This window comes from Epinephelus moara, chromosome 23, assembly GCF_006386435.1.
Source record: "Epinephelus moara isolate mb chromosome 23, YSFRI_EMoa_1.0, whole genome shotgun sequence".
NCBI classification, from domain to species: Eukaryota; Metazoa; Chordata; class Actinopteri; order Perciformes; family Serranidae; genus Epinephelus; species Epinephelus moara.
In genome coordinates, this window is record NC_065528.1 from 29,260,198 (window position 1) to 29,285,562 (window position 25,365).

At 39.9% G+C, this 25,365-nt stretch overlaps 1 protein-coding gene across 3 annotated transcripts in view; it reads right to left on the bottom strand.

Moving 5' to 3' along the window:
• Positions 1-11,385: 11,385 nt before the first annotated feature.
• Positions 11,386-25,365, bottom strand: part of sfmbt2 (Scm like with four mbt domains 2) — a 93,529-nt gene continuing 79,549 nt past the window's right edge. For all 3 annotated transcript variants that reach the window (XM_050036290.1, XM_050036288.1, XM_050036289.1), the window contains 7 exons: positions 21,151-21,290; positions 20,606-20,715; positions 16,398-16,573; positions 16,080-16,249; positions 13,501-13,764; positions 13,235-13,357; positions 11,386-12,431 (listed from right to left, as the gene is read on the bottom strand). In XM_050036290.1, the coding sequence (XP_049892247.1) occupies positions 12,291-12,431; positions 13,235-13,357; positions 13,501-13,764; positions 16,080-16,249; positions 16,398-16,573; positions 20,606-20,715; positions 21,151-21,290 (1,124 nt within the window). In that variant the 3' untranslated portion in view covers positions 11,386-12,290. The remainder of the gene's footprint in view (positions 12,432-13,234; positions 13,358-13,500; positions 13,765-16,079; positions 16,250-16,397; positions 16,574-20,605; positions 20,716-21,150; positions 21,291-25,365) is intronic.

The following is a 25,365-nucleotide window of genomic DNA, read 5'->3' on the forward strand; positions in this document are numbered from 1 at the left end:
GCACGTCTCGGCCCCGCCCCCTCCATTGTGATTGGCTAAAGCGCAGCATCGTTCAAACTCAAAGCCCCGCCCTCCCCCCCTCTCTAGTCATCTTTCACACAGGGCTGCCGACAGATTCTACAATGTAAATTGCAGAATCTGTCTTGTGAGATTAACATCAATGTCTCTTTGCAGAAATCATGATCTGGTTACCAAAGATAATCCACAGACCTTGTTGTGAGCAGTTTCATGTAGGAACTATTTTCTTTGTACCGAACTACAGTACACCTGCCAACCGTATCACCACACAGAAGGAAGCGTGCATCTACTCATGAACGAGGTGACAGCACGAGATGTAAACATCAATGGCGTCCAGTCAGACCAAAGATTTGCAACTAGACGAAACAGGTTTAGAAAACTGCAAAAAAAAAACAGTTGCAGCAGTATGAACTGGCCTGTCTCGAGTGGCTCATGGTGTCACCTGAGAGTCAGCTTGTCAAGTTGCAACACCAGTGGTTGGTTTTAGAATCTAAGGCATGTCACCTATAGCTTGTAGCAAAGTCCGCTGGTCAAGTCAGTCACAGACTGCGTGTTCGCTTGCTGCAGCATTCTCTAAAAACAGTTCCTACCAAGCCCGAGTCTGTTGCATTTACATTCCTGCGGTTGTGATACATATGTTGATCACAGTTTTCACGGTGGGCCCCTTAGGAAAATTCTCAGAGCAACTCTGAGCAAGGAAGGGACAGAAACTTTTACCTTAGTGAGGAGGTGTGGTTGACCCTGTTGCTAGGTCTGATGCAGTCTATTATCAGGTGTGATTGGCTGTCAGAAACATGCCCTTCTGTGAGACACCCAGTGGAAATGAAATGAACTGCTGACTGTGAAAGTGTTGTCATATCCCAAATGGATCCCTTACCAATTCCATTTCTTCCCCTTAGCCCTTGTCTTGGCCCTTCCCCCTGGTTTTCTGCGTTCATGTGAGGGGAAGTGGTGTCCCAATTCTCCATCAGGTTATCCTGATAAGGGCTAAGGGGAAGAAATGGAATTGGTCCTAGGTCTGTCCTAGGTCAGACCTAGGAATTGGTCCTAGGTCTGTCCTAGGACTTAGCCCTAAGCCTAAGTCCTAGGCTTAGGGCTTGAGTCAATGAGTCTGTAAGGGATCCATTTGGGATTGGGGGAATGTTGGTGTGATCACTCTGCTGATGGAAGGTGGAGACAGACTCAAGTCATCTCCATTGCACTGTTGCATTTTTCTGGTTTTACAAATATCTTAGTGTTGTGATCATTTTATTTCTGGCGTTATAACGTTACTGCGTTGGGTGGGAAATGTTTGTGTATCCCTGATTAGCTTGACCACACATATTATCCCTGCATGATCAAATTTGTAGCAATTTATTAAGTCACTGTCATCCAGAGTTTGGAGAATATTTCTCTGACCTCTTTATCTTTCCACCATTTTCTCCTCTGATTAAGAAAATCTTAAGACTCTTAAAAGTTCTCCTCCTTTTCACCGTAGGAGCTTTTTGAAGGTCTAAGGTGCTCTGTGAATAGAATAGAATATAGAATATCGTTTATTTGTCATTGTCACATGTACAACGTAATTAAAGTGCCACCTTGTCAGAATAACTTTTATCTTTACAAGGACCTAATCTTAACTTTAAGGGAAAGCATCACAATTCTAAGAATTTTCTTAGAATTTCGTCACTAGAAGCAACTTTGAGCAAACTTTGTGAATACGGCCCCCGGTGATTTTGTTTGTTTATTCCATTCCATCACTGCTAGAAATTCAGCTGTAACAAGAAGCTCACTACCACAGTCGTTATTCATATTTTAAGAAGGTAGAAATTATATTCAGCTATAGAATAAGCCTGAAAAACTGGGAATTAGAACGAAAGTATGGAGAGTTGTGGCTATGGAGACGATACACCATCTTGTCTAGTCGCATAGGTGTAAAGTAGCAGGTTTTCAGAACATTGCAGACCAACATATTGCAAGTAGTTGCAAGTTTCAACTGTTTTTCAAGAGTGAACTGCCACTTTAAAGTTTGTGTCCTTTCTCAAAATGTCGGACTTTATGTTTGTTTGTAAAGTGTAGTTTCAGAGACTCAACTTTCTAGCGTTTCTCTTTACATATCTGTTGACACATATGTACAAAAATACTGAAAAACTAGAAATATTTGGACATTATGGACGTTGTTTTAAGATGTTTGATTGGCTAGTTTCCCCCAGGAATACGGCAAATTGATCCAAAAAATCAGCTGAACTGTTTAATCGAGGAATTCTTTCTTTGACGAAGACAAAGACGAGCTTCGATCAGTCAGTCTGACAACATGACTGACAAGATACCTGATCTCTTGTCAGTATTGCTGAACCGTTACATCCGTCGCCACCTTTAACTGAAACTACCGAAACCACAGCAGCTGAATATGACACATAAGTCCCCGTCTGCTCTCGTTCAGGGCTTCCCTTTAAATCAAACGTCTGTTTACTCTTCCGCTGTCATGACTTAGTCTGAATTCACATACTACAGGGTGGAAAATCATGCAAAGCGGACGTTTGATACGAGGTTGCCAGGCAACAGTATAAGGTACCAGCTTTGCGGAGTGACTCAATACAAAGTGTCAAAGTTGTGTGTGCAAGAGAAAGCTATTAAATTAATTCAGCTGCACCCGTACAGAGAGCTTGTGAGGCACGACACATCTCAATGCTGAATACACTCTGAATGTGAATCACCGCCTTTATGAATTTCCATTGGCTAATGTTACACAGGGAGCAGTGCAAATGAATCAGCATATCAGGCCATGTGCTGCATGCATGACTAACACAGCATTACCTCCAATTATGTTGCTACATGAAACAGCCATCACCAGCACACAGAGGGGGTAATTTATTTTATTTTGCCACCAGGAGCTGTTCTGCCAATACAACACCTTCCTAATGGCTCCGTCATTTCACACATAGAGTTTTAATGTTGCTGCTGACAGTGTTTTCCATTTCACTTTGTTTGATAAACTGGAGCCTGTCGAACCGGAGTCAAATTCACTGGCATAATGTAATTTTCTTTTATCACTTTTGCCACCAGATCGCTCCTAAAAAGATTAGCGTGATGTCGGGGAGGTGTTTAAATCAGATCTTAGGAATCTCATTGTTATAACTGAAAATTGGTGTTCATTTATTACGCTGTTTTCTCTCCAGTAGTCATCCATGATCCGACACCACAGCTTTCTCTTCCCCAAAATATAGTATCTGTATCTCCTTGCAGAGAACTCATTGAGATAAATCTAAAGTATATGATGACAAAACTTAATCAGCAGCCCTTTGTTACTGAATGAAAACACAGCAAACACATCAACAAATAAATTGTATTAATTATGTGCTATGGTCAGTACGCATATACCTATATATCACTTGGATCGGTGCTTCTCTACAAATGGTTTAAGAAAGGGGTTCCCAATATGGGGGTCGGCACCCTCTCAAGGGGTCTAGAGATAAATCCGATGGGTCACAAGATGACAAGAAAAGAAAATTAAATATGCTTCAGGAAATTTATTTTGGACTTTGGACTGTTTTGCCCTCTCCCAACTTCAAAGCAGTGAATTGATTTAAATACAGTATACATCCTGTCTCTTTACAATCACATTGAGCAATGTACAATAGAGTTACAATGCCAGGCTACATGTAAGTATCAGTACTCAACTGTTGTAAGTGCTGAAGAACTGAAGAAGCTTCTTATGAGAGGCGAAACATCTTCAAGAAACGCAAACAAGTCCAGTTGCCTACGGTATTAGCACTTACGATTACCATGACCTGGATGACTGAGAATCTTCACCGACAAGTACTCAACTGTATACTTTTAAGGTATCAACCCAAATAACCCGGTATCAAGTTGTTCCAGACCTCTCCAGTCAAATGAAATCTGCATCTGCATCTGCATTGATCCTTTTTGTACCCAGATCTAGAAAAAACAATTTTGAAGGGTTTTGCTGGCAACAATCACTGCAAGCATTCTTTGATTTAATGCAACGTGTGATTGGCTCCCTACAATACGACCCATACAGGTTGTGGTTTGGTGAAGTTGACCATGGTGTGTTTTATGGAGATGGCAGTTCAGTGTACTTAGATGCCACCAAAGCATTCAAACCTATCGACATGTTTGTGACGTCTCGTAGCATTTTACGCAACTGAATGCTTCCATTGACATGATGGGTATAGAATGAATTAGAAATAAAAGTACTTGTGTCGGTGAAATCTGCGTCTGTATCAGTTTAAGGGCACTGGTATTGGTACTGGTATCAAATGTTTTAAATGGTACCCAGTCCTAGCCATGTATCTAGTCTTTGCTGCTTCTGAACTGTGCTTTGTGCATACTGAACCGGCTCCAATGATTAGCTGATGTTTAAGTGTTAATATCAAGCCTCAATGCTATTTTGATACCAACCAAAATGTGTCTGAAGCAGAGTATCCAGAAGAAGAAAAAAAGGGACTGAAAGCAGGCATCAAATGTTTGGTCAGATTTATAATCTTGATTATGTTGGGTGAGAGTCAGGGTTCTTTGAAATTGATCGAATAGTTACTAATTTTGATAGAATATTTTGGCAGTTTTAGACTATTTGTTTTGGCCCAAAATCTGGCTGTGACGTTGAAAATTGAATGTGATCGTTTACTCTTGACCTTAAAAATAGTAGGTTGGATTTCTAATCTTTAGAAGAGAGAGTTTGGTACTACAGGAACGACTCCACTGATACAGACAGTGAATGACAATAAAAGCTCCATCTTGACACAAGTAGACCCTGTGTCGAGTTTATTTGGTCAAATAATAGCTTCCCTTTTATCGACAGTACACTGGTCTCATGGAATAATGCGTAATGTCCTCATACCTGCCTGTGACTGCTTTCCCTTTTTATCATTCAGTTCTGTTTGTGCTCGGTCTTGTTACATTATTCTGTTTATTCAACAGGGTGTTGCTGTAAAAGCACGTCTGTTCAGCCAGCCAGCCCTGAATAAATAAAGCTTAAATAAACGTGACTAAATGTGGATGTACTTGTGAGTAGCTTTTGAATGAAGGATTGTAACTTTATTGCAGGATATTTTTTAAGTGTCTCGTGTATATGTGTGAGTGTAGAGAAAAGAAAGGAATGGCTTTCTGAGAGCTCGCATTGATACCCTTTGTGTGAAACGACATTTTATTTCAAGGGAAAGAGATAAATTGCGGCTTTTGTTTACACACTTCAATTTCTGTTTTTGCTCTTCATGGCATTTAGCTTTGTTTTGTTTTGAAAACCGCGTCTCATTTCATGTGTAATTGCTGTTTGGTTTTTGTGGAATACATTAGTGTCTGTCAAGACTGCCTGTTTATTTTGGTGCCACGGAATAAGTTTAGAAAAGTACATTCATAAACCATCATGACTTATATTTATCACCCTCCCACTATAAGTCACTGTTCGCATATTGAAAGAGGTATATTTGTTTACATCACAAACCCGTCATGATTTTATGACAAACTTTATGACTTTGGTTTTTGTTCCACCTCCATATATTAGTCAGAAATTACCGGATATGTCACCACAGCACTGCGACATGAACTCAAACACCCCGTCATTGACACCACGTGTCATCTTCCATGTGCACATTTGAATAGATTTTAAAATAGTTAATTTCACACCATAGATCGAATCACAATGTTTGTCTACATTAACTTTCAGGTAGCATTACGCACATAAAATCAAACAGCACTGAGCTGAGTTTTTTGACACCTATAAAAGACCTCCCAAAAAGTCAGTGAGTTTAAGCAGACTGCCCTTTTCTGACAGGGAATTGAAGCCATTATATCAAAGCCTCCAGACTCCATTGACAAAAACAGTAATTATACTCAGCAGAACACTAAATTACTGGTCTACCACAACCTTTATCGTTTAATATGTAAGGTAAAGCAGAGAATATTCAAATATAGCATACACTCACACTGATATTGATTTGTTTAGGTGGTTAAAATACGTTTTGCTGAAGCCATGTCCGCAGCAGTACATCGTTTAGCTTCTGTGTAGATTTGGTTTATTACAAATGATAGCAAAGCAACAAAGTACATAAATAAGCAAAGCAAAAACTTCACATGGGTCGGACCAAAGTGTTAAACTAAATATCTTTGAAAGGTAAAGTTATGGCTGAAAATGACAACAGATATAAACAACTTTGCCGATTTCACATATCATCGCCATTGTAATTATTTGCCAGTTGTCTACCCAGAAGTGATGTTGTTGTTAGCGTAATGTCACAGTGATTTGGTCTATTTATCATAGGCTATATGAGTGGATATTGTCTTTTAACTATTTAAACAGTTTATCCATTAGTTTTAAATGTATTTTTCAACCATTTACCCATTACTTTTAGCTAACTGTTTCAACCATTTTCCGTTATATTTTAAGCTAACTGTTTCAAACATTAAGCCTGTACGTTACTTCAAACTATTTCAACAATTTATCAATTTCGTTTAGCTAACTGTTTCAACCATTAAGGCTGTCCATTACTTTAAAGTATTTTAACAATTTATCCAATACAGTTAGCTAACTATTTCAACCATTTGTCTTTTAGCTACCTGCTCAAACAATTAATCACTTACATTTAGCTAACTATTTCAACCATCAGGCTATCCATTTCATTTAACTATTTCAACAGTTTATCCATTTCTTTTAGCCAGCTATTTTAACCATTTGTCCATTATACTTTTTAGCTAGCTGTTTCAACCGTTTGTCCATTACTTGGAGCTACTTCAACAATTTATCAATTACTTTTAGCTAACAATTTTTTTTTAGTGATAACTGTTTCAACTGTTTAAACTATTTTAACAATTTATCAATTGCTTTTCGCTAGCTGTTTTAACCATTTATCCATTCTACGTTTAGCTAGCTGTTTCAACCACTTATCCATTACTTTAAAGTTTCTCAACAATGTATCCATTACTTTCAGCTATCCATTTCAATCATCTCCTTTTAATGAACAATGTAATTTCAACAATTTATCAGTCTAATCAATTTAAGAATCAATAATTTATCCTTTAGCTGGCTATTTCAACTCTTTGTCTTTTTGGCTAAAGCTAAGCTTTAGCTAGTTTTAACCATTTATTCATTACTTAAAGAGAACTATTTTAACCAGTTATTAATTACTTTTAGCTGTTCTAACCAACCATTTTTCGCTAATTGTATTAGTCTCGCTCACCAGACCTTTCTCAAGAAAAGAAAGGTCTGGCTGGGCCGACTCTCACTTTGGTGGCTCGTTCCGCCCAATGAGAGGCTGATCTATGCAGCAAACTTCCGCCCACTCAGACTATAATTGTATTAACCATTTAGCTAACTGCTTTCAATACTGGTGATAACTTTTAGTGAACTGTTTCAACCATTTATCCATTACTGTAGGATAATTATTTTAACCATTTATCTGTTACTTTTTGCTAACTGTTTTAACCATTTATACATTACTTTTAGTTAGCTAGCCATTTGTGCATTATTTTTAGCTTACTATTTCAACTATTTATCTTTTTAGCTTACTGTTTTAACTATATAGGCTATCTATTATTTTTAGCTAACTGTTTATCCATTACATTTAGCTAATGGTTTCAACTGTTTAGGCTATCCATTACTTGTAGCTATTTTAACCATTTATCCATTACTTTAAGATAACTACTTTAACCATTTATCCCTTTGCGTTAGCTATCAACCATTTGTCTGTTATTTTTAGCTTACTATCACTTAGTATTTCAACCATTTATCCTTTTAGCTAACGGTTTTAACTATATAGGTTGTCTATTACCTTTAGCTTACTGATTTAGCCATTTATCTTTTACTATTTATCATGTATTTTTAGCTAACTGTTTCAACCATTTAAGCCTAACCTTTTAACTATTTCAACCATTTATCCTTTACTTTTAGCTATTTTAATTGTTAATTCATTACTTGTAGCCAACTATTTCAACCATGTATGTATTCATTTTAGCTATTTCAACAGTGTATCCATTACTTCTGGTTACTATATAAGCAACATTACCTCCTGGTGTGCGAGTAGACCTACCCCTGGTTAGGAATCATTTGCACACACTGCATAAAACCATTTATTACATTATGAATGTTGGTAAAAGCTCAGTTTTATGTTTTATATGCATTGTCTTAAGTAATTCCAAGAATGCAATGCTACATGCTGTAATCAGGCAAGTTACCTAGTTATTTAGGTATTCACACTCCTTCATAATCACTTAAAAGGTAATCAGTCAATAATAAATACTGAGATAAACAGCAGTTTGTGTTGGTTGGTGTTTGTTTCAGCAGAGCAGCATAGAGGAGTGTGATTCCTCTTTAGCTGTGACTCTGTGCATTACTGTGTGTTTGTTTTGTTAACCACAGTGAGGTCTGACTTCCTATATTCTCACCATGCACAAGGGAGTATCTGTTAACCTTTTATCTCTTTCTCATAACTGGCTCCACAAATGAAGAGCTCCTCTGCAGAAATGTGTTTTAATTGTTAGGCTGTCGGCAGGGTTATTCACTTGAAATGGTATAGCAACACTTGAAAATAATTACTGTTTAGAGGCAGAGAGCCAAGAATGAGCCAAAAAAAGCTCTATTTTATAAAGATAATGGAAGATAAAAATGTCTTTTAATGATAATAGTTATGAAATGTCATAGAGATTGCATTTCAGATTAAACCCCTTACAGCAGTTGAAGTGTTAGTAGAAGCTAAAGCAGTGAAAAGGTTTGAAGTGTTTGCTCAAGTATAACGACTTAATAAGTAGATCTTTATTATCTGTCGGTAATCTATGCTTTAAAATCATCATGTAGTGTCTCCGAACGCTGTTTAAGGGCAAAGAATATAAGACTGCTTTGGTGCTGCTTTTACGAAACATCAGTAAATGATCAATAATTGTAATTTGCAGCAACCTTAGGGGATGCAAAGTAGGTGAAAATATTAAATTATTCAGGCTAAATAGGTATAAAGAAGCAGCATTATGTTGTGTGCACTGTCCACTGAACTCTGGGGAGAATGAGTGCATACACAGTACACACAGTACACACACAGTGGGTTGGAGGTGATAATTTGGGCCATGATCAAAAGTAGTTTCCCACCTTGTTTGTCTCATGTACCACAGCCCTTTGAGATATAATGTTCAAAGTATGTTCATGTGAATGGATCATTAGTGGTTGTTTGCTTGTTAGAAGTTTTCACACAGTGTTGAGGTGTTAAACTGACTCAGGATGGTGGGCAGTGTGTCCTGTGCAGTCGGCCTATCATAGCTGGTAGTTTATTGGTTATTGTAACAATAAATATAGTAAAAATCATCCAATCATCACCAACTTGTAATGTGATTTGGGTTTATATTTTATGATTCTCCCTGGCAACTGCAGTATCCATGGCAGTATAACTGCGAGCCAATAATGAGCCAATTTTGAGCCACTAATTAATAGTTAATTCATCATTAATACATCATAAATCATTGTTACAGTTACTGGTTACCCAGTTTATTTTATTTTATTTTATTTTATTTTAAACTACTTCTTTAGTTTTCTATTCTATGTTTTTATCGGTTTTAATCACCCAGTCTGTTTGTTTTTGAGGAGATAAGACATTTGTGGAAAATATGGCGCCTGCTAAAAACCTCCTAACATCTGAATCTTAAGTTATCATTCGAAAAAGGTGAGCTAGCAGCCCATTGCCGACAAGCCAAACAGCTTTGGAAAAACACTTATTTGTAACACGACACCGCTTTATCCTCCTGAGACCCTGCGTCCTCATACGAGTTAGGGTTGGGTCAGTATGAGAAAAAAAAAAAACGGTCCGTTTTTTGTAAAAAAAACCGCATCAAGTCGGTAATACCGGATTTTCGCCACTTGGGGGCGCAGTTGACTCATTTAAAATAAAAAACGACCTTAGGACAACAGAGTGACAGTAACAAGTTGTTTCTTTTATTCCTTACAAATAAATTTTGCAGCTTACTCAATCAGTGCAAACAAGGGTTGCCTCCTTCGTCTGGCTCAAAGCCAAAGTGTTGCCATAGTGGCGCATTTTTTTCTTTGAGACTAAATTGTCCGCCATTATCGACTCCCCGTCACTATTAAACAAACTCCAGGCTACAGTAGAGGCTTCAGCGCATGCGCACTCGCACCCCCTAGCTCAGTCCGCGCCCCACCCCCCCCTCTCTCCTGCTCGCTGTGTGCTTGGCGAAGAGGCAGACACAGGTGCCCACAGACTCGGGCGTTATGTAAGCGGAGCGGACTACGTGTAAAAATGTCCGTGAAAAATCCCTGCGATGTGAAAAATACATGCCGAACAGTCTTTGGTGTGACACTGGTGCGCGGAGTGGAGTCCACGCGGTCGTACTTTGCACGCACAGGGCTTGCGGATGTCCACTTTTACCGGGCGGACCTCCGCGGAGTCCGCTCCACGTGTGTTCCGCCCGAATATGCGGTCCGGTCGGTCTCAAAAAAAAAAAAAAAAGACAGAGTACCGAACCGAATTGGTATTACCGAGAACCGACCCAACTCTAATATGAGTACATCACATTTTGTATTTACTGGACCTTATACTTCATTCTACTTAACTTAGACCTGTTGTCCTCGTCCGTGGACGCTTTCTTCTGGTAGTGAGACCTCAATACACCAACCCATGTAAAGACAAGATGGCAGCCATCTCTGCCAAGTCAGTCTGCAGCTGATCCTGACACAAAAGTGGACAAGGTCCCAAACCTGATCACATTTTATAGTTGAAACTTGTTTATTTATGATTAATAATGTTTGTAGTTTGATATGGCAACACATTTGACTAATTTTAGCAACAGTAACAAGATAAGACACTGTTAATTAGGACGTACTCGTTTGAGGACACTGGGACTTTACTGTTGTTAACGATTAACTGTTTTTCGTACTTATTGAATCCTACTGATCGGAAATAGCTAGGAGAAATAAGAATGCATACCAAAAAAACTATGGGTCTCAGGAGGTTATTCAGTGTTTTACTGTTTTTAATCACCTCATCCATTTGTTTAGGAGAGGAGGAGACCTCTGGAGATAATTCAGCTCATGATAAAAATCTTCTGAACAATGAACACTAAAGGAAATCTAACCGCGAAAACTTTCAGCTGGTAGCAATATGCAATCCTGACTGCTAGGTGCCACTTAATCCCCCTAAATCTTACACACTGTTACTCTAAGTAAATCGTCTGAGTACTTTCTCCAGCGCTATTCTTTCCTCATCCTTAATGTTAACCAGAATATAACCTGGAGTCATTTCTAAGGAACTTGGGCTCAAACTGTATCGGTTGTGAAAATAACTACTTCATGCTGTTATTACTCATAGTTCTGTGGGCGTAGTTGTAAAAAAACAAACGGTCCTGTTATTGTTAAAGAAGGTTCCTACAAAACAGATAAAAAATCAATAGAAATTTATTTTCTTACTTATCAAAAATATCTGCAACACATTTGCATAGATGGACACAAAATAGCTTACATGATTGTTCCATGTGATTGTAACAATGAGAAGAGAGCAACACAACACAAAGTATTTAAGAGGGTGTTATTTTCCTCAAACACCTGTTTCTCCTCTATAAACACAACTGAAGTGTAAATCTAAATAAATGCACATCCTCTGTCTGTTTGTGGAATAACTTAGACATCTTTCAGGGCTTTGTTTCAGCAGAAAAAGAGTTAATAATGACATTATTTTATAACTGACCAATTATTTTCTCTAAATTCAAATAGATTAAATAAATATTCCAAATATATTACTCATTGGTTTGTTAAATACTTTTCAAATATATACTTTCCGAATCAGTTACGTCAAACAAAAAGGGGAAAACTCTCAATGGTCAGTGATTATTTTTTAACTTAAATGCTCCTCTAGCACAAATAAAAATAGAAATGAAAAGTAAGAAATAAACACAAATGTCTTCAGAATCGAGTCCTCAGCTTCTCATAACAACTTCTTCACAGTTCAGTAAAGCACATGGATCCACCCCCATGTGTTTTGTTCCGCCGCAGTCGGCAGTGGGGACGTTTTTGTGGGTACTGCGTCACATTTTCACACCGACAGTACCCCATAAATCCATCCTTCAGCTTCTCGTAGGGAAACCTTCTCCTGTTTGTGACTTAGTTTGTGCTTTTCCATCACAACCGCTCCAGAAAACATCCCTCCTTCTTCCAAGTTGGAAATCCATCTTTCCGAAACTTTCCACCAGGAGGCACCTAATCCAACATTTCCCAGTGGTGCAGGACCACAACTTCTCTTTCCACTGAGCGGGTGTTTAGTGGGCGACTTGCCGTTGCTGCTCCTTGATCAGTTGGCGTACTGTCTGTAAAAGGCAACCTTGACGCGCTCTATCTGGTGACACAGTTTGATGGCGGGGCCGAGCTTCAGGTCCATGCACTCCTGTACGGTGGGCAGAGTTAGCAGCAGCAGGGCCTGACCGTCGATGTCCTGCACAAGAGATGCATATAAATATTTAAACAGAGAAAAGGAGAAAGGTGTCACTCGATTTTTTCTGCTTAAAGTGGCCGACAGAAGCAAATTTTACTTTCCTTATTCCCTCTACATTCAACAACCGTTCTTTACTACGAATTATTTCAAAAGAAAGACGTTTTTTATGTCCTCATGCATCCAAAAATTGTTGTTGTTCATGCTGTAAAAGTGCTTTTTACTGCTGCCAATGGTAAACCAGATCCTCTTGCCATTTAGTCAAGCCTCTGGTCATAAAAGGCAATGAGAATAAAAGGTGTAAAACATGCACATTAGCCTCTTAATAAGTAGAAAAGCAAAGATTTTTAAAATCAGATTTTGACCCTGATTTCTTGCACCATTGATTTTGTTTTAAATCTTTAATTCGCTCTTGAATAACCCTGAAAATATAAACCCTTACTATTTGGAAAGTGTTTCTGATTATCGGCATGTTGTCAGGCTCATCTGACGTCACGCACTGAAGTAATATTTAATCAAACACTCCGGGTGGTGGCTGACCTCCTGATATCTGATGCTGTACTTAAAAACAAATATTAGCTCATAATGTTGTAAGTGGAAAACAGTTGTGAAAAGACGAGGATCAGAGAGAGTAAATTTACTTCCTTAAGAGATAATCTGAACAACTGTGCGTGCACTCCTGTACGTCTTTGTGGAGCAAAGTGTTTGGGCCTTTTGTGGTTAAACAGGCGGTTGTGATGGTAAGAGGTGTGGCCTAATTAATATAGTTTGTCGGTAAGTGTCGTCACTAGTGTGTGTGTGTTTACCTGCTCCTGGAAGATGTTGGCCAGGGACGCACAGTCAGTAGAGTTGATAAACTGAACGACTTCATCGACGCTCCACTCGAGAGGGTTTCTGTCCAAAACCAGCTGACCGTCCTCCTCCTCCACCTGACACACACATATAATGGAAGACACACACATATAAAACACACTTCTTCATTAATTTCATGTGTCATTAAACTGGACACATGCTTGTCAGTAACCACTGTGAGGGCTGAACCTCTGTCAGTGTGCCGTCTGTCTGTCCACACCTGCACGTCTTGTCCTTTGGGAGGCTGGTACTTGCTGTTCTGGTTGTAAGCCGACAGCGAGCGTGTCGACCTCCTGCGGCCCTCTGGGGCCTCCTGGCTGCTGGGAGTGTTGCCGGTGCTGAAGGCCCTGCGCAGCGTCGCAGCCCGGCGAGGACGGCTGCTGGTCACCTCCACTGAAGAGGCGTCGGTGTGGTCCTCTCGGGGCTCCGAGCTGGTGCCTTCGCTGCCCGATTGCAGCGCCATCTCTTCATCCTCCTCGCTGTCCTGAGGGAGGAAGAAAGAGTCAGATAGGTTGGCTGCAGGTGTGGTGTATAAGGCTTCAGTTTGGTGGGGATTTTAAACTCCAGTGTGTTCGTTGTTGCTCTAGAAATCACCTCAAATATATTTTAACTTTATTAAAACTCTTTGCAGTGTTGAATGTACCTCAGTTGTTCCCTCTGGAAAGTTCTGAAATAGTTTTTCTGAGACCATGTTTTGGCTAGTGGGCTTAAAACATGAATCAGCTGTTTCTTGCCCAGGGAATGTTTCTACAATATTGTCTCTGAATCTTTTTTTTTTCATGTTTGATCAAACAGCCAAAATGATTTCATTTAACTCGACTACTCTCCAGCTCCACTGTTGTCTCACTGGTGTCACTCACAGGAGGAGATATTTGAACTGGACAGGAGCATGGGTGAGATTAGTCTGAAGTTCCTCATGAGTGACGTTGCACATGACTCATGTTGTCCGCAAGAGTTTCAAGTTTCCACTCAGGGCATGAACTGAGAGTTTACATACGTCTGCTCAGCGGGGTTGGGTTCCAAGGACCGGCTCCAAACCCAGATTCTTTGAGCTTTACCGGAGTCTCTTATTGAATCTTCAGTGAGTTTCTAGTTGAGTTGACTGACTCAGTGAAACAACAACAGTGGTTAAAATAAAAACTGACCAACCAGTGCTGCAGGGGGGCTTGACTAACCAATCAGTGCCATTGCCTGGACTGACGCCGTTGTCAAGCTGTTGTCAAGCAGTGTGTGGGAACCAATGAGGGGTATTAACAATGGCAAGCCCCATAGACAAGCCAGACACTGCTATCAAGGCTGTTTTAAATCAAAATGTCTTCTCAATATCTGCTGACACTCTAGTTTGTTTTACTTTGCCTTGCTTTTCTTTTAAAACCTCGGCAAAACAAGTATGTTGGCATGGCTACGCATCAGTGTGGGCTTAAAGCAATGTTAGATTCAGGTGGTATGTGGGTCTCTAGTGATTGGTGAGGGGAATCAAATCCCCCTTCCCAACAGAAATCAGAGTGAGAGGGATGTCAGACTGGAGATGGAAACAGAGTGTAACAGGTTAACAGCAGAAATACAAACCTGAAGTTGGCATTTGAGTTTTAGTTCTAAATTATGAAGCTTATGACTTTTAACTCTTGTTATTTAAAATTGCTAACCACTGTACCACCGTGCTGCCCTGATATGGATATACGTATTAAGCTCATTTTATATTCGTTTCAGATTCAATAAAATTCTATCAAACCAAGTAAGTACAACTCTATTGCTACAACAGCTCTAGAGCTGAAATGATAAATTGATCAGTCGACTGACAAAAAAATTGGCTCATAGTTTGGGTCATTTTTAAGGCAAAAATGCCAAATATTACCTTTATCCAGCGTCTCAGTTGTGGGGCTTTTGCTGCTCTTTATATTTGGGTTTTGGACTATTGCTTGAACACTATAATAAGGCTACAATTAAGATATATTTCCATGATCAATTAATGTGCAGATTCTCTTTGATTGATTAATTATTTGGTGTATAAAATGTCAGCAAATCTCATTTTCCTACAGCTCAAAGTGATGCCTTCAATGTATTGTTTTGTCTAACAACCATCAGATACTCAGTTTGTAATGACACAGGAAATAAAAAACAGAAAATACTGAAATGAGAGCAACAAGAACACGCTACTGTTAAATTTATTTGCAGAACAAAATGGCTCAAATTATTCATCGACTATCAAAATAGTTGCCTATTAATTTTTCCATTAATCAACTTATCGTTTCAACTCGACAAGAAAAGCAACATCTTCAAGACCCAACAATTAATTGAGAAACTAATCTGCAGATTAATCTCTAATTAAAATAATAATTTGTTGCTGCTCTGCTCAGCACAGTCTCTTACCTCAGTATTTCTCTTGGTGAAAAACCAGCTACAAACCAGTCTGACCAGTAAACAATCCACATTTCAGTGGTAAAAACACCCACAAACAATAACTCATAACCGAGTTGAGATTGAATCTTTCCTTTATACGACATCACACATAAAACCAAAGCACTAATTCAAGATCGAGCCTTTAATTGGTCTAAATTCAGATTTAGTCAGCTGTCTAAACTGAACTAGCTGAGCTACATTTCCTGCCTGTGAAGCTCCTCTTCTTCCTGTCACATGTTGGGATGTTTATATTTATACAGTAAATTATGACTGTACAGTATCCGCCTGTTGTGTGAGCTGGATCTGACAGGACGCCCCGTTAACATGATACAAGGGAGGAAGAAAAGAAGAAGAGACAAGGTGGAAAGTGGAGAAGAAGAAGAAGAAGTGTTATCTAACCTGCGGTGAGCCAGCAGGAGTGTAGTCCACAGCTGACGAGCGTCTCTTCTTCTGCACAAAGATAGCTTTCCTCTTCTTCCTGCGGCGTGTCGGCTTGGCCAGCTCTCCCTCGGCTGCCTCCTCTCCTCCCGTCGGCTTGGACAGCTTCCTCTTCTTCCCATAGTAATAGGCTGCGGACGCACCAGCAGATGTTGAAAACAATACACCCGAAAACAAACCCTAGCTACTCATCAGAGGCAATTATACACTCTGCAGTGATTTGGGGTCTTCTTCATAGCTGTGGTGCAGGAAGTGATGCGTTTAATTACAGAGACTCACTGTATTTGGTTTTGGTCTGAACGGAGCAGTTCTCCGGGCACTTGTCGGTGACGAGGACAGGGCTGAAGAGGTTCGGGCAGCACTGCAGCTTCACGCACACCTTACGGCAGAAGTCTGGGATCTGGTCTGCGAGGCGGACGATGCGGATGGTGGAGCGATAGGTTTTCCCTTTATATCTGAAAGAGGGATGCCGTGACATTGTCAGCCAGTGATTACACTTTTATTTATGGGAACAATGCATAATGAAACTGTAATCCATCAGAGCACTTGAAGATGAATGATTGCCGGCGCAGTTATGATGTGAAAGTGGGCTGTTTCAGTGAATTCAGATTGTCTGGTTAATGAGGATTATCCAGGAGAGCGCAGTGCGTCAGGCGGGGTCGATTTTGCAAACTCTCATCTAATGGCTAAGGTTAGGAAAGGTGAGCTGATCTGTTGGCAGCTCAAGGACAAATCTGACCTGCAATCTGATGTAGCCGAGTTCTTCTGAGTGACTTCTTTCACATTCAGACAGATCAAAGATGAGATTATATATGTAGACTGAAGCTTCAGTAAGATTTGTCTTTTATTGTTTTTGTTCATTTTGTCAGGTTTTAAGTTTCACAAATAAACAAGAAAGAGAAACAATGAAGTAATACAAGAAAATTAAATATAACACCAGGAAGGAGAGTTTCCTCCTGTTGAAAATAAATACCTAAACTAGAAAAGTGCACTGAATGAAGCTAATCTGCAGTCGTTTCAGATTTCCTTCATTTTCAGGCTGGTTTTGTGGATTTGGAGCTAAATGTTGTGCCTGGGGCACGTCGTGTATTAATGATACTCGTTACCTGGAGAGGTTTGAAAAAGATATATGTTTCTTCCCTGTTCCAAAACCAAAATCAAACCCTGAAAAGTGTAGGGTTAGCTAGCTAGCTACTGAAGATATAGCCTACTGAATGTATACACATGCTGCTTTTGCTTTTTAATTATTATAACAGTGAAACANACTATCTTTGTCTTTTTAACCTGTTGTTGCTGCTGAATCAGTTTGACATCCTGGATATATCCTTCAAACACAGACTGTAGACCCCTCTGTCTGCTTCTCTCTGGAATAACTCTTTCATTTTTCCTTAGCGAAAGGTCAATTGTGAATCAACCCAAGAGAAAGAGGTCCTTGAGCTTACAGTTATACATGCGTACATAAAGTATTAGGCTGATTGGTCAAGTAGTGTGCGAGTAGGCTAAGGACAGGCAGACACATGCACGTGCACACACATACGGACACGACCAAATGCCTGATAACAAGACATTTTACCACGAACATTAAGAACTGAAAGATGTTTTTCATGTTAATGACTGGTCACAAATATCCCAAATAGCTTATTCTCTTGTGGTTACGTACATGAGCTTAGCAGATCTGTTTGTACATTTAAAAGCATATAATGTAACCTGATGATTCCTAACCTTTCCTACAACCATAAAGGCTTGGTTCACTAAAAACAATGGCCAGTTGCTCACATGAACACAGAAACAGGTTTTGCTTGCTGTAATTATTCCTCCCGGTTGTATTTCTTAACACACTATCGTTGTCAGTGATGGGGAACAAGATCTACAGCTGTTGTTTTGTGCAAAAATGTATTCTAAAGTTTATCTGACGTTAATACGAGGCTTCAGCAGTCTTAATATGTCAGACTGAGAGCATGCTTTCCAAATAAACTGTCTTTTCAGTATGAAGTTCCTTCACTTCGTTAGTTATGGTTACAAGGAGGGACTTTTGTACTAAAAGACAGGAAGATACACACTTGATTTATCTCAGTCAGACAACTTAAGCCCCATATTAACTGTGGATAAACACTGGAGCGTATTTTTACACAAAATAAAGACTGTGGATCTTGTCCATTGAAAGTGCATTAGGCCAGTATGAACAGGAGGAGTGATTACAGCAAACAGAACCTGTTCACATGTTAACATGGTCACCTGGGGCCGGTTGCATAAAGTACTTTCCTTTAAATAAAATCAGTTGCACAAACATCCTTAAGTCTCCTACCTAAGGTTTCCTTAAGTTTTTCTCCTTATCTTGGTCTTACACTTAAGGAACTGCTTAACGTTTGTTTAACTGTTGCACAAAGAGCCTTGGTAACCAAGGTAAGGAAAAAACTAAAGGTACCTTTCACTGCATAAGAACTGCAACATGGCTGAGTTTGCGGCGATAAATGAGGAAAATGAAGGCATCCTAAGAAGAGTGTTCGCAACCATAAGAACCCAACGGACACCCTTCATGATGAGCAATAATTTTGCACTATAAATTTCATTAAAGGTCAATTTATAATTTCTTGTAACGTCTGAAGTTTGATCACTCAGTTTTCCAAAGCTGTGCTCTTCCAGCCCCGTTACAATTAACGATTGCTCTGCGGTTTTATTTGATGGGATCTTTCCAATAAGTTATTGGCGAGGCATTTCATGTATGCAAGTCAACGGTATGCCGCATCATTCACCGTGTCTGCAAACACTGTAGTGAAGTTCCCATGATGCTGCCTGCTTCCCAAAACTTTGCGGGGTGAAAGACAGAACCCATATCAGGATCCAAGCGCCCGCACAACATGAGGATCAATTTGTCAACCATTAAAAAATCTTAGTTAGTCTGCAGTTATGAAAACAAAATAACCAACGTTGCAGCACAATGGCCTCGCAGTATCCATGACGCTCAGATTCTAGATGAGAGGGTTATTGAATTCCTCTAGAAGAATGATTTTTCTCCCTTCAACCAATTTGTTTTTCGTGTCTTCTTATCCAATGCAATTTTTTCTACTATCAGGCCGAATTTGTGAGAGGATCCTTAGATGCGACAGCAGGTCTTTTCTTGACTAAAGAAACCCTTTAAGAGATTCTGTGCAACACCTTTAAGTAATTTCCTCAGCTCAGGAAAAACTAATCCTTAAGTGTCATACTTAAGGAGCAAACTTAAGATGCTTTGTGCAACCAGCCCCTGACCTTTAATTTAAGACTTGAAAACTGAAACTATCCTTTAATACTTGGGGGAAGAATGGGGTATAATATTTTGTACCATGGAAAATCTGTCCCAAACCACTGTACACTAATACATTTTCAAAAAAGACCTTACATAAAAGGGGCCTGAGGTGCAAAGATAATTAAATGTGATCTAAACAGACCCAGATAGAGAAAGAAGACTGGCAGCAGCATGATGCTCCACCAATAAACAAGCTCCAATACATGTTAGGGCTGCAGCTAATGATAATTTTCATTATCAAATTATATGTCCATTTTTCCCATAAACTGATAAATCATTTAGTGTGTAATATATCAGAAAATTGGGGGGAAATGTCCATTAAAAGTTCTCACAGACCAAGCTGGCATCTTAAAATGTCAAAACCCAAAGATTTAAAGTCAGTTGTGATACAACAATGACAAGTAGAACATTTTTACATTTAGGAAGCTTTTTTCATTTCATTTTTGCTCAATAAACTTCTTCAACGATTAATAGATCATCAAAATTATTACTAAGTTTCTGTTGATTCACCGATTTTGTTAGTTTTTCAGCACTTCTACATGTCCAAAGAATCACTGTGAAGTTGCCCCAAAAAACACATTTTTCTCCTGAGATAATTAACCCACCGTTTGATCAGAGCTGCTAACAAGTCCGGTTGGATGACTCGCCTCTCAGGGCAGCAAACGCCCCAGAAAATTAGAAGTAACTCTGTTACTTTGTCGACTTATCAAAACATTGGTGCATGAATGTGATCACTGTGCTCAGCACAGGTGACTCACCAGGACCTGTGACTGGCCGAGTCTTTCTCGTTTCAGCCAGAAAAAATGGGGCAGTTTTTGATTAGACAACACAGAGCACGCAGCCTGGAGCTGTGGAATAATTTGGCTCCGTGCAGCCAGCAGTGGAGGAAAATGCACAACTCGCACAAAGCTCTGAAAAAATAACATCAAAAGTTCAGCGGAGGGGGCGATATGGACTCTCAGGGACGGCGAGAGGGAAAAACAGCAGGCTCCTCTATGAGGCCTGCGACTGATTTATGGGGGAGATGTGGTCATAGTTTGATTTATTATGATTTATAATACATTAAGCCTGAAAGCCAAAAAGGCCTGTAATGTTATGATTTCACTGCCCCTGAAAATGACCAGAACCAGAAAATAACCAAATCAATTGGGAGAATGTGTTCTGGTGAACGTTCTCCTGCACATCTTTGTGATCTCCTCACTTGGCTTTAAGGGTCTCCTCCTGGCAGTCCCAGCTCTGATCCTCCAGCTCCTGCAGCTCCTTCAGGACTCGTCCGGGCTTGTAGGCGGCGTTGATCAGCATGCTCAGCAGCTGGAGGCAAAAAGAAAACCACAGATTAAAAAAAAAATAAACTCCCGCTTCTATTAAACAGTTCTCAGGAAGAATCGGAGTAACTGCACAAACATGAAGGAGCACAAATGCAGATCACGCTCGTCTTTACGGATACATTTGTGCATGCTCACACACATACAGAAAGTGCATGTGCACGCACAAACAGTCTCTGGAGAAATTAAGAGGCTGTTTTGCTGAGCGGTAGTGGCGGTGGTGTGTATGTGTAAACACGCTTGAGTGACAGCTCCTCACATTAAAACGAAGGCTCTGCTGGGAAACTGCAGGTGGTTAACAAGACATCGCTGTCTCACCCTCCGTTTTTCACCTCCTCCCCCCTTTCAATCTCCGTCAGCCCACCCCTCGCTTTGAAAGTGTGTAACTCTTTGATTAAACCTGCTCCTCTCATCAGCCCACCTCTTTGAGGACCAGCGTGCACTTTCCGGGCCCGACGGCCTGCGGCAGCTCCGCGATGCGTCCCTTGTTGAGGTAGGGTCCTGAGAAACAGCGGTGGTTGACAAAAATCTTGGAGCAGCAGTATCTGCCGTTGGCTGAGCCTGAGAGAGAGGACCAGAAACAGGAACATTAGCCAACATAGAAACATAAATGATGCATGTTAACTTCTCTTAAGTCTCTTTTAAAAATGTAGCCAAACAAAAGCGTATTAAACAAGTCAGTAATAAGTTTATCATTTTATATATCCATCAATCACAAGCCCACTGCCTGCTCGTCATTAAACAAACTTTTCTAGGGTATTAGTCATCGCTGTCTTGAGTCATCTAAATGAAAGCACACAGAAACATGAACCATAGTTTGCAGCATCAAAGATCCAAGAATAAAACTAAACAAATCTAAAGATTTAATCTCTGATGTGTGTTCGTCCTGAGCTGATGTAGTTAATGTAACTCCTAAAAAATATATAACATAGTGTATGTGGAAAAATAAACATTAGAAAGACACTATACAAACAAGTTTTACAAGTATAATCAAACCCTTTATTTTAATCTGACAGCAGATGTTGCAGCTTTTGGTTGCCAGATCTGAGCAGTGTTGGTGCAGAATATTTTTATATTTAACAGGGCTGTATCAGATGTCTTTTTTTTTTTTTTAAATACATTTCAAGCTTCTATTAAGGTTTTTAAATGAAGTTTCAAATGTAAGGACATAACCACAACTGAACACAGACGCAAACCTGACATGTTGGAGTAACTCCAGAACTGTGACGATGCAATCTTCGAAAAATGGCTTATCCATGCAGTCCTGGGATACACTGCCTTTTGATAGCTGGTCTAACCTGGTCTTTGACTCTCTACTGACACATAGTTCATCTATAAGGGCTCATGTATGGCTTTGGTTATTGGTTTCCTTGGAGTTTTTCCTTATCTGCTGTGAGGGTCCAAGGACCGAGGGATGTCGTATGCTGTAAAGCCCTCTGAGGCGAATTGTGATATTGGGCTTTATTGGGGCCTCTCTCGTGTAGTGGTTAGTGCACTCGTCTTCCATGCGGAAGGTCCAGGGTTCGGTCGACGTCAGCAAAGGCATGCTGTCACAAGAGGTTCCCACCGCCGAACCAAACGGGATCAGATTCCTTAAGGAGGCTTCAGGATAAGAAAGAGTAAGAGAGTAACTCCGGACCCTGAGCCAAGTCCTCAATGAGGGCGCATCTCAAGCCTGTTGTAGATGGGAGGTTCCAGATGTAAAAGCATCCCGGGCTTTATAAATAAAATTGTATAGAGTGTGCCAGGGCTGATGTCAAAACCCAGAAGTTTAGCATCGCGCTGGTTCCCGGAAGAGAAAGTGAATCTGATTTTTGCATTGTGTTTTGGATTATGTCAGAAAATAAGCTCTGTGGCTAACACAAGTTTATGACACTTACAGGTTTTGTTCAGCGAGATAATCTTCACATATGAACACCTTTCTTACCGCATTTGAAGCTTAAATGCAATCGCCAGAAGTAAAAAGCTAACGTTAGGCTTTAACGGATTACATGACTACTCATGGTCGCATGACTCTTGACGTCACCGCCACTAAGCTTTCAACTGATTTCGGCCGCTTTATTTTAAAAACATTGTATAATGGGGAAATCGGACTGTTTAAGCTAAATAAGAAGCTGTAATGGCGGACCGCCAGCACTCTCGCCTGTTCGGGGGTGATGACGTTTAATGTCCCCGACAGGGTTTGTAGTCGTATTGAGCAACTTGTTAGCAACCGCCTTTTTTACGACACGTAAAAGCTTCAAAATTCACAAGTAGGGTATTTACTGACGTGTTTTATGTCGTAGAACAAAACCTGAAACTCGCTTAAGCTTTTGTTAACCACAGACCTTATTTGAGGCATTTACCAAAATCCGTCTAAAGCCGTCTATTGGCTGTATTTATGCCAACATAAAGGACGCATGGCAGAATGAGGGCAGTGACGCGTACATTTTAAACAGACGTATCTATTTCCAAGCGTAAGGGGAGTATACATGAGTCTCAATAGTCACAGTGGACATGGTTGATAGAGTGGCATCTCATGTTAAGTCTGTCAAAACGGTTTTAATTTGTGTTTTGTGATAGTTGTTGTGACCAGAACGACAAGGATCTGATTAATCTTCATGACTACATTCTGCAACAGTTGCAGACATGCAGTCAGAACAGTGTTGTCCACATTTGCCAGTGTTGGGGAAGTTACTTTAATGAATGGATTAATGAATGAATGCCTTGACTGTCATTGCATAGTTACATAAAACGAAATTTGCTGTCTCTCATAAAAGAAAAAACATTCCATTAACCCAATGCACACTCACATACCCATACACAACAACACGAGAGCTCTCAAAGGCTTCAAGCTGCCATTTTCTTCACAATGGAATTAGCTGAACTACAGCAAAGCTACACTAGGGAGAAATCTAAGTATAGAAAAAGTAGTTCAAACTGCTCTCTAAAAATGATCAAATTGACAATGTACTGTACATGTGACACTAAATTATAACAAAATATAACACAAAAGAGTCACATGTCAGCCAATTATTCACACTACGGACAATTTAGAGTCACCAATTAACCTGCATGTCTTTGGACTGTGGGAGGAAGCTGGAGCACCTGGAGGAAACCCACGCTGACACAGGGAGAACTGGGGGCTCCCCTTTCCCAAGGTTCGAACTTAGGGTGATAGTCTAAAATATCATGCAGTAACTTCTGTGAATATTCGTTAATAAATAACAATAATCAATACTAATAACTACTTGTGGTCAAAGGGGGTTTGATTACAGTAGAGAAGAAATGGTAAAATACAAATAAAAAACTTTACTTTTGTGGCCCGAAATTGTTTGTAGTTTCAGTAGTTCACCACTGCAAAGTGTAGTCAAACTACTACTTTTATTACATGTCGTTCACTACTTCCCAGCACTGAACTTGGCTAAATGTTATGACAACAATGACCATGCAATGAGTCAGTACGTTTACATGCAGCTTGAGCAAATTATTGGCTTAGTCAGACTGAAACAGCACTTTTAAATTCATGCTTAGTCTGACTGAAATTGGACTATCCGTAGCTCGACTAACACACCTAGATAATTCGATTGAAAACCGAACTATTGCTGCATGTATCCACTTAATCCAGCTGGAGTCGGACTCGGCTTTCTGCGCATGCACCACTTTTTCTTTTGTGGGCTTTCACCCGGAAGAAGAAGGAGATGATGTAGCAGCTGTTCAGTAACTCCCGGAAAAACAAACAAACAAACACCATGGCGACCGACAAGCAGAAGACGCACTTCTGGAAGGACGAGGAAACTACATTCATGCTCATGCTTCATTCGTCGTTAGCGTCCTCTTCGGGTCAACCGGTACTAGTTCTATATACTACAAAATTAAAAAGGGCACAGCGCCTCCTATCGAGGTGGAGTCAGTCGTACTTGGTCAGAAATTCGATTTTCTCTTCTGCACGTATACACACAGACAAGATGAGAAGTCGAAACAACTTTTTATGTCGAGGCTGCAGCACACTTGGATCACTACGGATGAGCATGTTGGACATATTTTGTGGTTTCAATTTTGTGTTCTTGGACGTTAGTCTTGGGCACCATCAGCCATTAGGTGTGCTAGCCGCTCCCCCCGCTGATCTCCGCAAGGGATGTGAGGACTCTAAAACTTCACCAGAGCCTGAGGGTGAGTAGATAATGGCTGAATTTTCATTTTTGGGTGCACTATCCCTTTAATACATTCAGCATCATACTTGCATTTGGCCATGTCATCGAGCTAGTTTGCTGTCCATTCACTCACTCTACAACAGGAAGTGGCACTTCGAAATAAAAGCTCTGTGTCGGAAATTCAATGCACTTAAATGAAGTGTTTTTGTTTTTTTTTATAAACGACACGTTTCCAAGTCACTTGTGTTTTTTTCAGAGTGGATCTGCAACCCACTTTTGGACCATGACCCACCAGCTGGGAACCACTAGTCTATAACATTTAATATTAATTGGATAATATGCGATGCAGCAATCACAGTTAAAGGGCCAGTGTGTAAAATTTGGCATGGTTTATTGTCAATCTGAATCTGAATCTGAATATTCTACCCATTTATATGTTTATATTAGTGTATAATCGCTATAAAATAAAATTTGTTTGGTTTTCGCAGCCTTATAATTATGCT